Source organism: Argiope bruennichi, chromosome 6 (genome assembly GCF_947563725.1).
Source record: "Argiope bruennichi chromosome 6, qqArgBrue1.1, whole genome shotgun sequence".
Classification (NCBI taxonomy): Eukaryota; Metazoa; Arthropoda; class Arachnida; order Araneae; family Araneidae; genus Argiope; species Argiope bruennichi.
Genome location: NC_079156.1, coordinates 9221851 through 9235428, shown reverse-complemented (window position 1 = coordinate 9235428; position 13578 = coordinate 9221851). Strand labels below are relative to the sequence as shown.

The window sequence follows — 13578 nt, the reverse complement described above, 5'->3', positions numbered from 1 at the left end:
AAAGAATGAAAAAAAAGAGATTTTTAAAATCTTGTTTGTTTATTGGATTAGAACCTAAAGAATGAAATTTATAAATAGTCAAGTTTTCATTCATTTGTATTATAATTATAATGAATTTTTGCACTAGGTACTATTAGAATGAAAAAAAAAACTGGTTTATAAATACTATTAGAATGAAAAAAAACTTAGAGTTAAAACTGGTTTATTAATTAATACATTTTTTTTCATTCATAAAAATATTTACAAAAAATTAACATTACGCTCTCTTTACTTCACAAATTAAATAAAATATCTGTTTCCTTAATAATTTTTATTTCATATTTCATTGGACATGGGGAGGACAAGTTAAAATTCGGCTCCTGATGCCACCAAACTTTGCTATGCCTCTGAATTTGATGACTATTTGACTGCGCTGTGCGCACTTTGTAGATTTTTCTATACTGTAGCATTTACTTGTCTCTGAATACGATACTCATTGACAGGAGTGCATTGTTGACAATTCTACATGAACCATAGGTATGATGATTGGCCACAATTCTCTTCTCCGTTTGTCATAACATCTCATTATAAAATTCTCATTTTCCTATCTAGCTCCAAAGGGTGAATTTGAATTGAGACGGCGCGGATACTGAAAAGGGAACAAATATGGTTTCATTCAAGTTCAATCCTATTTGACTTTTCTGAGCACGAGTTTGTTAGAAAACACACAATTCCTTACTTTAATTTCAATCTATCATTTCACTGCAGTATCGTAATGCCCATAATTTTATTTGCAGCCCTTATACTGATTATTAGGGATTTCAATACCGGTATACCGGGATACCGAATACCGGTATTTTGAGCCATTTGTACAATTTTGTAATACCGGTATTCACAAGTTTAAATACCGGTTTTTCGGTATTTACTAGAAATTTTTAAAATGGTCTCCACTATATGTTCAGGTATCGCGAATATAGCAAAATTGTAAACTTTTTTGTTTTCATGTCTCCCTAACGGGCGAAATTAATTAACTAATTAATGGTTTAATTAATTGCTTAAATATAAATTAGCGAAACCTGGATTATCCCTGAAAGAAGAAATTCTATCCATAATGACTGATGAAGCAACAGTTATGAAAAAAGTTGGAAAGTTGATTGGTGCAAATCAGCAATTGTGCTATGCTCATGGAATTCAGTTACGAGTAATAGATGTATTACACCGAAAAAAAAAAAAGAAAGAAAGAATGAACAGAAGAATCCAAATACTGTGGATATAGAAATTTCGGATTCCAACTTTGGAAAGAGTAAGAATGAGAGGGATATTCACAATGAAAATAATGACAATTTAATTGTTGAAGAAGATATTGCTAATGAGGATGAAATATTAACCTATAAAGAATTGCTTCCTATAATTTATAAAATTCGAAAAATTATTAAGATATTTAAACGTTCCCCTATAAAAAAATGACATATTACTAAAATATATACTAACTGAAAATAAAACAGAATATATGTTAATATTAGATTCTAAAACACGTTGGAATAGTTTGCTCCTAATGATGGAACGATTTTTGAAACTGAAAAGTCCAATCCAAAAAAATCGACTTAAAACTGTAAATTAATTTTTAAGATAGTGAATTCGACTTAATATCCAGAACTATATCTGCTCTACTTCTAACAAAACTGACTATTGAGGCATTATGTCGGAGAGATTCTAATTTATTAACAGCTAATGCAACAATAAATTTCATGTTGCAGTCACTGAAAGAACAGCACACATCACTATTTGAAGAATTATATATTACATTGAAAAATCGCACAGAAGATAGGCATACCGAAATAGAAAATGTCTTAGGGTATTTACATAATTATAATGATTTTAAAAATGAAAATGAAAAAGAAGAAAAGAAAATAACCAATTCAAATCTGATTAAGTTTAGAGTAAATTTTCTTAAAATGTTTTACCCACAAACCTATCCACATTCAGAAGAATTCGGTTCAATTATCGAAGATTATGATGTCAGTAATGTCGATAGAGAAAAGGGATTGTCTCTTGAACAAATATTAGAATTAGCGATAAATAAAAAAAATTTCAACGAACCAAAATACAATACAGCTATATCCAAAACCATCCGACGAGAAATCGATTTGTTTGAAGATGAGGGATTTAGAGGTAAATACTTGGAAAAAGTATATTGCGCATTGCTAATAGTACCACCAACTAGCGTAGATGCCGAGAGAGCGTTTTCAACAGCTGGTCATTTTTACACAAAATTACTTTTCAGGCTTAATGACAGTACAATTGATGCATTATGCCTTTTAAGATCACATTTCAAAAAGTTGTAATAGCATCCCAGACAGAATAGTGATATTTACACTTTTTTGTGATTTAAATAAATAAGATGTTTCTTTACTTTTTTGTGATTATATACTGTTATAATTTATAAGTTACAAATTATTTTTTGTGATATTTAACTCACTCTCTAACAAAACTGGCAAATAACACAAAGAAACACCTGTGTTTTCTTTCTTTTTCTGAAATTTCTAATACCGGTATTAAAACCGGTATTCCGGTATTACGATTTAAAAAATACCGAATACCGGTATTGAACTTTTGGTCCGGTATTGCAATCCCTACTGATTATCATTAGTAAAATAATTCTGGAATTTTTTTGGATACTCTTGCGTCCATAAGAATGAAATAATTTTTCAATTATAAACAAAAATTAGTTTTCAGTAGAGAACAAGTAAATACTTTAATTATTAGCTAAAACTTGTGAAGTATTTTTTTAGCTAATTATGAAAGTAAAATCTTTACGATATCAAAAGAGAAGAAAAAAAAACATTTATTAAAAGTCGTATTTTGAAATAAATGCATTAAATTATTTTGAAGGTTATGATTTACCAAATGTTGTATTTTGGAAGAAGTATAAGTGGAAATAAAATATCAAACATACATTGCAAGCATGCTTTCATCACACACTTGGAATTCCAAATATAGAAATGCAATGAATAAACAAGTTTCGCCTCTAATATCTCCCATATGATGAAAAGATATCACAATCCTAACATTGAAAGCGAAAATAGATTTCGAAGACGTTGAGATGCCTCGAATTTATTTCGGGAAATGATTGGGATTGCATAGCATGATAATCACTGACGTCACTGACGATGTTAAACATGTTCATATCTGAATGACCGGTGCGTAGTGTGCTTTTAATGGGGACTTTTTACTGGGGCAGCTCGGTTTTTCAAGCTGTAAGGAATGTCTTAGCAGCTCTCCAGCCTGGATGTTCCATTGTGATATCATAAACAATACCATAAAAAACAATGGACTTCGAAAGAAAACCTTACGTTTTCCTCGATTTTTTTAAAAATTAATTGTCAATAGTGGAAAATCATGTATGTGCGAGGAGAATAATTTACTTCATAAGTTCTTCCAAAAATCTTTATAACTAAATTCTAAAAAAAATCGATTCTTCTCATTTTATGTTGAAGGATTGCACAAAATAGCAAATGTAATTGAATACCATTTTTTTCGCGTTAAAATGGCAGAATGAGCAACATTCCATAATGCTGGCATGGGCGAAAAATGGCTGGCAATCTCGGAAGTATTTCAAAGCAGCATGTAAAGGAATCGCTACTGACTTTTCCAGCATTTTCACATTTGGTATACGTCCTTACTACCTTTCATCCTCATGTCATACTGAAGGACTGCACAAATATCTTCGCTGCGTACATCTATCTATATTTATAATAAAGCTGAATGTATGTGTGTAATGAATGGCCAGACCACTTGACATACAGTTACCAAATTTGTTATCAGCATATTTTAAAGGATGGGAATGTGCACCTCGGAGCGATTTTTTAAGTATCAATTAGAATTTTAATTAATTAAAAATTTAACGAAATTTCGGCGTTTATCCATTATTGCACAAAAATAATTTTTACATCAATTTGAAGCTCTAAACATTATATTTTTAGTGATACCATTGTTTTAACATTTAAATTATATTCCCTTTTTAATGAATTTTTTTTAGAAAAAATTAATTATATTTTTCAACAATTTATTTCGCACAACATAAAAGTAAAATTTGACCAGCACGTGCACGTTACTCGTGTATTGGAGAAATTAGCTTTTATCAACGAATTGCCATCGCATTGACAAAAGCTCATATTAAAAAAATAAGTTAAATACTGCTGCAAACCTAGAAAAGTGTCATTTTCAGTACAGGTCTGTATGCAATAAAGTAAATAAAAATGTAATATTTTCTAAAAAATAAATGCAAGACGTAGTTTTCTATAATCTTCTATAATATCTACATTATTAATTCAATAAATCAGCTTTATTTAAGGCTAACATGGTTGAATATACATCCTTTCTATGCAGGTCTTAACGGCTCATTTGTAAACCTTTAATAATAGAAATGCTTGTATCAAAAGGGTTTAAATGAAGTAAATAATTATATTTTATATAACTTGAGTCAATAAAAGCTCTAATAAATTACCAATGTTTAACGTTTATCTAGATCCTCTGCTTTGTGATTCTTATTTAACAAAATATTTTTTGAGACATTAATATTCCAAATAAAATGAGTTGCAGTTAAATCAGCTAAATCAGTCACTAAAGCAGATCGATTTATGAAAATTTGAATACTACTATTGAATAAAAACAGGTGGTTCTAGACCGTTTCACCGAACATTGATACCCAAATCAGCTAACATTGTCTCTCAAGACTGATCGGCCTAAGATTATGAAAATATTAAATGTTCGGAACTTCATATATCTATCTGATTTGATAACATAAGACAGAAAAGTTCATTTGTTTATTTAAATGATGAACCGCCAAGAATATTTCATACAATATGATCCCTTAGGACCAAAGAACTATAAAATTTAAACTTCATAATTTTTTGAAGTGTATTTATAGACTGAAACAAAATAAAATATTTTAATTCACATCATTTAAATCCCTTGAAAGTAAAACCAAAAGCTGAATTTTATGATTATTCTGAGAAATTTTTGTTGAATAATTCTTGAGATATTACATAAGTTATGAAAATTATTCTGCAGTCACATAAGACTTAAATGCTGAACAACTCTGTTTTCAGTACTCATATTAGAAAAACAAAATACTTGAATTCAGTAAAAAATGTTTTTTAACATTAACTTCAGTTTCATTCCACTTCAGTTGATTCCACTTTAATGTAAAGTTAAAATTTTACTGGAGCTGACAGAAAATTAGAATGACACATAGTACAGTATGGCTTAAGGCCTTTATAATAGTCTGGGTGAATTATATAACTATGAAAATGTCAAGCTTAAAAATATTTTGATGAAGAAACTATTAAAAGGAAAGTTACATAAAATATTTAATCAAAATTTTAACGAACATTAAGATGGCTAGGCGGATAGTTAATGCATAAAACTGTTGACATTTAAATTCGTCAAACATTGCGCATGTTTGATGAAACTATACTTCCGCATATGCTGTAATCTGTATGAAAAAAGTATGCGGAAGTGGATTTATTAAAAGTATTCTAGAAATTTTATAGCATTATTAAAACATTCTAGAGTGAAAGTCAACACTTAGGTGTAAATTATTTGCTTCACATTAGTCAACAAACTACTTTGTTGAAAAATTTTACATATATATATACAGGGTGTTGCATAACTAATGGTCCATACTAGAAGGGGTGATAGAACTCTCCAAAACAAACAACTTTCACCATACTGTGTAGGGTCGGAAAGCCGCGAGAGGGCGTTTCGTCTGAAGTAGATAAATCATCCGTCTTTCGCGGAGTCCATCATTCTGACGCTATTCCTCACCAGAAATGCTGCACTATTCGAATTCGGAGAAGGCAGATATGCTCTTCATGTGGGGGTATACAAATGGCAACCCCAGAGAAACGGCAAGACTTTGCCCGATACGTTTTCCTAACAGGGCGCTCGCTACCCGATCGGAGGCAAATCTCTGAGACAGGTTCATTTCGAGGCGAAAGAGAAGATACAGGTCGATCACGGACTACGAGAACGACAATCGAGTAAAGATGATCCTGGAGTTAGTAGACAACCAGCCTGAACGAAGCACATGATTAATAGCTCGGGAGCAAGGACTCCACCATACCACGGTATGGAGCGAGCTACATGAGGAAATGTTACACCCTTACCATCTCCAGAGGGTCCAAGCCTTACAGACAGCTAATTTTTCACAACGTGTAACATTTGCACGTTGGTTCTTTCAACAGCCTGAACAGCACACTACAGCCGAAGTTTGCAGCATCTGCCCTGTTCACAGTTGAAGCTACATTCACGGGTCATGGCATATTTAATATGCACAACAATCATGTATGGGCTGCAGTAAATCCACACGGTACACATTCGAGTGGTAGCCAGCAAAGATTCTCCGTGAATATGTGGGCAGAAATGATTCCCGATCACTTAATTGGACCGCATCTGTTACCAGACCGCCTAAATGGACAAAATTACCTCATCTTCCTTCAGCAGGTGTTGCCTGATTTACTGCAACATGTACCAGCAAATGTTCGAGGCATCATGTGGTTTAAGCAGGGCGGAGCACATTTTTCCAGGAATATAAGAAACTACCTGGATACTGCCTTTCCGAACAGAGGGGCCTGTCTCTTGTCCTTCCAGATCTTCCGATTTGTCCTGCTTAGTTTTTTTTTTCTCTGGGGACAGCTAAAAGGTTTCGTATACTAGACTCCCATAGCGTCACCGAATTACCTCTTCGCCCGTATTAGCGCTGCAGCTGCAGACGTCCGTGATATGCTAGGAATATTCCAAAGTGTGCGAGATTCAATGCATTGCCGATGTGAAGCCTATATTGCAGCTGCCCGTCGCTCATTTGAGCATTTGTTATAAATAAACATTCTTTGTCTTCATATTGTTTGTTTGTTTCTTATGGCACTTGCCACTGACAAGCCCGCTGTTACGAAGACAGCGATTTAAGCCTGAGGGGGACGTCTCTTATTTTTTATAGCAGCGCCAGCCAGGGCCAAGAGTACGACTTTGCTACTCACGCATCACTCATTCGCTTGCACAACCCCTTTTTACAGGAGGGCACATTCACACATCTCACAGATAGAACAACCATGCCCAAACCGGACTCGAACCCGGGACGCCCAGATCACGGGGAAGACGCGCTACCCCTATGCCAGGACGCCGGCCCTTCATATTGTTGTTCTTGGTATTTATTGTATTCCCTATTTCTGCGAAGCAAGCACCTTCTAGCGGCCCCAACATTTGCTTTCCCACCCCACATTATATAGTGAAAGTTGCTTGTTATGGCGAGTTCCATCACCCCTTATTAGTATGGACCATTAGTTTTGTAACACCCTATATATATATATATATAATTCAATGCAATCTATTGTTGAAAAACAAAAAATAATTTTTTAAATTACACAACTTTTTGGATAGGTTTTCTTTATTGCAAGAAAGATTTTAATTGCTTATTTCACCGAAAAAGTGTAAAATCTCAAGTTGTAAAATAAATAAACATAACATTTAATTTTTTTCTGGTGACATTAGATGATATCCTTTTTATTTTATTCATAAACATCTAGATATCAGATAAATTTGGGTGTTTAAATTATTTTAATGATAGAAAAGGCTTATCTCTAATTCTAGTTGCAATGCTTTAGTGTTCCTTGTTCAGAAGATACTAAACTCACCTCAACATTTTTGTATAAATGTTTATCAATGTGTTCTCTTTTGACGTGACGTTTGTTATGTCTAATAAGGTCATTGTCATGAAATTTTTGTGTTGTCTAAATAGTATGATTTCTTTTTAAATGGTTTAAAACGTATAATAAATACTAAAAAGAAGCTACCGAAATTTTGTAATATAGAAAAATTTTGACGGTTTTTGAATAAGTAATTTAAAAAAAAAATTCTTCATAATTAATCTGAAAATCTTTCTTTTCGCATTAATGTTAGTTTTGCTGCTGTAAATAATCTACCCATTTTTATTGAAATGGATAAACTTGACTCACAATCAAAATAATATTGTAATAATGCATTAATTTATACTTATATAAAGCTCAATGTGTGTGTGTGTGTGTGTGTTGGCACTCTACAGGCCAGACTGTTTGACCTACAGCTACCAAATTTGGTACATGTATACCTTGGAAGTCGGGAATGTACACCTGGGGTTTCTTTTTTTTGAATTTTTAATTAGAATTTTAATTATTAATTAAAAACTAACGTTTCCCGCCAAAAACTCTTTTTATTTTCCACCGCCAAATGCGTAAGGCTTTAGTTTTCTTCCCCCAACAGTAATGAGGCTAGGCTTAACATTTTTCGACCAATTATTTCAAACGATTATATTTATTTTCTTAGTGTTTGATGCATTTAAAATTAAAAATTGTTAATGAATCGATCTTTCAAATTCATTCTGAAGTACTTCTGAATTAAAATAAAACGGATTAAAGAAAATTAAAAATTTCTAATCTGCATAGCGTTACCCCAACTGGAGTAGAAAATTCACGCATTTGCGTTACTATAATTGGCGTTGAAAATTAACGAATGCGCATTGTGTTCTGATTGTTGACAACGGATACGGAGTTGCTTTTGAAGGCTTTATATGTTTTCAACAGATTATTTCAAACGATTCTGTTTATTTTTTTAGTGTTTGATGCATTTAAAACTAAACATTGTTAATTAATCGATCTGTTCATGATGAATCTGAGAAAATTTTATTGAAAACTTCTTGATATATTATATAAATTAAGAAAAATATTCTTTAGTGCCCATAAGGTTTAAATACTCAGCGACTCTCTTTTCAGTACTCATATTTAAAAAAAAATGCTTCGTTTCAGTAAAAAATATATTATTATATTTATTGCAGTTTAATCATTTCCACTTTAATTTAAAGCATAAATTCTACGGGAGCTAACAGAAAATTAGAGAGATACATATGACGTTATGGCTGAAGGCCTTTATAATATTAAGACTGAATTATATGACTATTAAAATTTGAAGTTTTAAAATATTTTAATGAAGAAGCAATTAAAATGGGTGTTCCATAAAATATTTAATTATTAAAATTTTATTAACGTGCATTAAGATTGGCAAACCGGCTGGTAGCCAAAGTCGGCTAGTAATATAATAATACACAATCAAAATAACGGAATGATAAATTGAAAAACTAATGAAATAAATTGAGAAGGTTCATCAGGAAGGCTGACGCAATAATGTTTTTAGAATTTTTGTAAGAAATATTTCGAATGTTTTAATATTTTTATATTATTAGTTATAACTTGTCAACATGACTCATGAAGCAAAAATTAGCATAACATATTAAAAAATATGGATTTAAATGCCTGAGCGGAAGCATAAATTTTATACTTCATTAATTAGATCTCATTAATAATTAAAATCTAGTATATATTTTTAAAATCAATTTCTTTTTTTAGTTTCCAACATAATTTTTAATCAAATCTTAATTGAATGAAATTGGAACACTTTGAAAATTCTTGTTGACTAAAAGAAAAGACGTAAGAAACCAATTGTGGATTCCGTATTATTAAAGGAAACAAATCGAATGTTGGATGGAATCAAATTCAAAATCACTTCGCAGCTAATTCATTTTTAATATTCATCCTTTCTGATTCCAAAAATAATGTTTGTTCATAAATGAGATGTGAATAAGTTATTATGAATTAAAAGTAGTTTTTGTAAAATTTCGATGGATGTATTTTTATTAAACATGAAAGGACGAATACAATAAAAAAAAAGCACCAATAAAATGACTTGTTACGCAATGTTATTTTCACTGAGGTCATATGCGCAGCTGCGAGCTCCACAAATAAATGACAATAAGACACTAGAAACATGCCTATTAAGAAATAAAAAAAGAAAGATTATTTGCTGAAGTGCAGCGATCATTTTCTCTGAACAATGTGCACCTGAAGTGCCGTGGCTGTATCGGGTCATATGACGAGGATCTCTTTTATCGCTCTGGAAAGTTGTTATTCTGCAAACACGATCCTTCGTCGGTTCTCTAATAGGAATGTGGATTTTTACTTCTTCTCTTCGATTGTCCTGATCGTGTTTGCCGTTAATGTTAGAGATTCTTGCGTAAGGTAAATATATTCCATCATTCCAAATACATTAATCAGCTATGTGATCGTATTATTCTGGTATCGAATAACAAACTCGATAATTTCCGTCTGCTAGAAAGGCATTTTGCACCGCTGTGCCACTTGCATCAAGCCTTTATAGTTAATATTATCTATTTCATGAAATTAAAAACAATCCTGATTTCAGATTATAAAACTTAAATCATTTTCTAGATAGTTATCGGAAAAAATATTATTACATTTTTGAGAACGAAAGGCTTCAGTTTTTCTCTGGCGTAGATTTAAAAAATATCCTCTTCAGCAAGCTGGGCGTCAAAGATAGATTCCTTCACATCTAAGTTACTATTTTCAAATTATTTTCAATCCACAGACAAACCCTAGTGGGAAGGGTCTTTCCGAATCATTTTCGGATATTAAAAAGGCAAAATTAAGACTTAAAAATTACTTTTTAGCTCCTAACTTCGAAGATATTGCAGTTATCGAAAATCTTTAAATATCAAAATGATTCGTCTGAATGAGGCGTTAATTTGGTTAATTGGATTCATTTTACTATCTTCCACATTAAGAAAATTATAGTGAAACGAAAATTTCCATCTCCTCTTTACCATCATTTCCACCTCCTTTGAGCTAGATGTCCCATTTACGAACTCATTAGAGATTTTTGCATTTCTAATAATATATTCCGAGCCTGTTAAAATACAAACAAAACTCTAGTTGTCCTGTTCAGAAGATATAATGGACAAAGCACTATAGTTTTCAGAATTTATCCTGCTATTAATATCATAAGTAATTTATAATTTTAGAATTAGTTCAAAATCTGAGTTCATTCACAGAATAAATGCTTCTATATGATAAAATAAATAAATCATTATATGTATTCTTTATTTTTCTTTGTTAGTGGATTAATGCTTATTATAATCGTGAGTCTAATTTTGAAAGGTAAGAATTAACAATATAATAATTATTCTAAGTTTTTGTAGTATTGTAAAGAAATTCATCCTCATTCGAACAGTTTAAAAACCTCTAACAGTGGATACATAAAATGTACCAAATGCAGTGAATTTTTAAGAAGAAATCAATCTCTGAATTTTATCTGTTTTGTTTAATAATGCTATCTAATAAGCATAAAAAATGAACCAGTGTTGCTTTAGATGTTTAGAGAAATTGATTTCCGATCTAGACTCGGAAAAGCTCAGATTCTGATATCTAAGTTTCCCAACGATGCTACTTTTTAATGAGTCAGAACTTGCGATTTAATTCGATGCTTGACAGATTAAATCAAATAAATCCATTTGAATGTCACTGCAGTCCCTTCTCTATTTCTGGACCAGGGGTGGATATCTTCAAAGCTACCGCAGCCACGCCGACTTCCCTGCAACTTCCGTGGTGCTCCAGTAATGAGGCGCATTGCAGAAACCTCTCTTTCAGTCTGGTGTTGAATTCCGCGGATGACTCAAAGGAGTCCGGTAAGAAATTTTAGTTTAAGTTCATCTTTTTTTTAAATTTAAGTTTGTGATTAGAACTTATATTTAGCGTTTATGCGTTTATATTGTCTGACTAATTTATTAAATATAACTGAATGTATAACTAATTTACTGAATTTCAAGAAAAAAAAAATTGAGAATTAAAACGGAAATTCTTGCATCCGGCATTGTAATTTCGTTATCTTCATGCAATTTTTTGAGGAAATAATAGGAACATTTCTCTTTAATTTAAAATAAGAATGATCGGACTGGCTTTCATTCCTTTATTTTTAATTAATTGTTTTCCCAAACGTGAGAAGTTTTCTTTTCTTCATGGATGCATGGAAGAAAATAAGATATTCTTATTGTTAACTTAAGTCTGTAATCTCGATTTGGCAAAAACCAAAATCATGTCCTAGACAGGGCGACGTGTATGCTGCTAGTAGGAAATCAGAAACACATAAATATCATCAGTTTTCAAATGAAACATAAATTTGAATCAAATTTAACTTTTTATATTCTGTTGGTTAGTTTGCTGTTAGTTGCGAATTAGTCCTATTCGTGGCATACATGGTTAGACAATCTGCATTCGCTAGACATGCAAGAGACACTCTGTTGTATTCGGCAATATCGTTTTGCTACACCTAGGCAGATATTATTTGTTTTATTGTACTGAGATTTACTTTATTATTTATTTTTTCTACATCGTACTTTTAAAATGAATTAAAAAAAATACTATAGTTATAAAAATTTTATCATAATCAGTACTAATGTTTTGATGAATAATTTATTATTGTTTATTGCTTGATTTGAAATGTTTAAATCCTCATTTGTTTTTGAATTAATTGCTGAAACTCATAAATTTATTATTAACTTTAAACATTTATAATTTTCTAAGTCTTAAAAGAAAATTTTTAAATAAGAAAAAAAAATTCGAAGTTCATTTATTTGTCTATTTGTTTAATCAATAAATGACCGTAAATATCATAAATCAAATTAGCTCAAATTCCGAAGAAAAAAATCTTGTTTACATGTACTCTCATGCGACAGAGAAATAAAATCTAAAGTAATTTCGAAATAAAAAGCGCAACGATGAAAACAAATTCTTTCAATGAAAAACAAACTTTATTTCCTAAATTAATTCATTATAGTCGAAGAATCTGAAAGAAAAAAAAAACTGTTCACAAAGAAGCGGAAAAATTTTACTTTTTAAGTCTTTTATTAAACTTGATTTGTTTTGTGTTTGTAAATTCAAATAGTTATTTTTTTCATTCATTTCTTCGTCAGTTAGTGTTACATGTTTACTTACATGTTTCCGATGGTAGCACTCTAATTTAATATTTTTGGAACTTAATTATTACTTCAATTAAATTTTGATTCTGCATAACGAGCAAAATATGCCGAATGTGAAAAAAAAAATCATTCTAAAATTCCATCCTAATTATAAAGTATAGGTAAAAGATTAAGAACTAGAAAGTAATTAAAATGAAAAATACTGCTTTTTATATCCACTAAAATTGTTTTCCTTTTCTAAATTTATTACTTGCTAGTCGCCTTTTATGCTGAGTTGATGCACTTCCAATAGTGTTCTATTTTCCTTAAATCTTGTATGCATGATTTTGATATTCATGATCCATCAAAAAATATTTTTAAACTTCAAATTGTAATTTATTTTAGAACCTTATTATTTTCATACTCTTGTTCTACCTATTATCTTAAGTGAACCTACCTAATGGCATTAATTTGCATGACATCATTAAAAAATGAATGCAACATTAATGTGTCATTGATGATGCATTCATTTTAACTTTCCGGATCCTCCTCCGGATAGATTCTAAAACATACTTTGTTTTTAATATATGTAAGGTAAAACTGTAGATACAGTAATTTCAATAATGCCCTACAAATAAAATTGAAACAGTGGCATTTTTAACCGAAAATGAATTATTTATTTTATTTTTATCCTAAAATTCTCCAAAATAATATTTTATATGTTTATATTAACTCTCTACCTACTCAGTCGTAGTTTGCTT

General features: G+C 30.9%; 1 protein-coding gene across 6 annotated transcripts in view; it reads left to right on the top strand.

The window, feature by feature from the left end:
• LOC129971045 (uncharacterized) overlaps positions 1 to 13578 on the top strand; it is a 183808-nt gene that overhangs the window by 133200 nt on the left and 37030 nt on the right. For all 6 annotated transcript variants that reach the window (XR_008784748.1, XR_008784750.1, XR_008784749.1 and 3 more), the window contains exon 12: positions 11414 to 11548. Coding sequence is in view for 1 of the 6 variants with exons in the window: in XM_056084512.1 (XP_055940487.1) it covers positions 11414 to 11548 (135 nt within the window). In the remaining 5 variants the exon portion in view is untranslated. The remainder of the gene's footprint in view (positions 1 to 11413; positions 11549 to 13578) is intronic.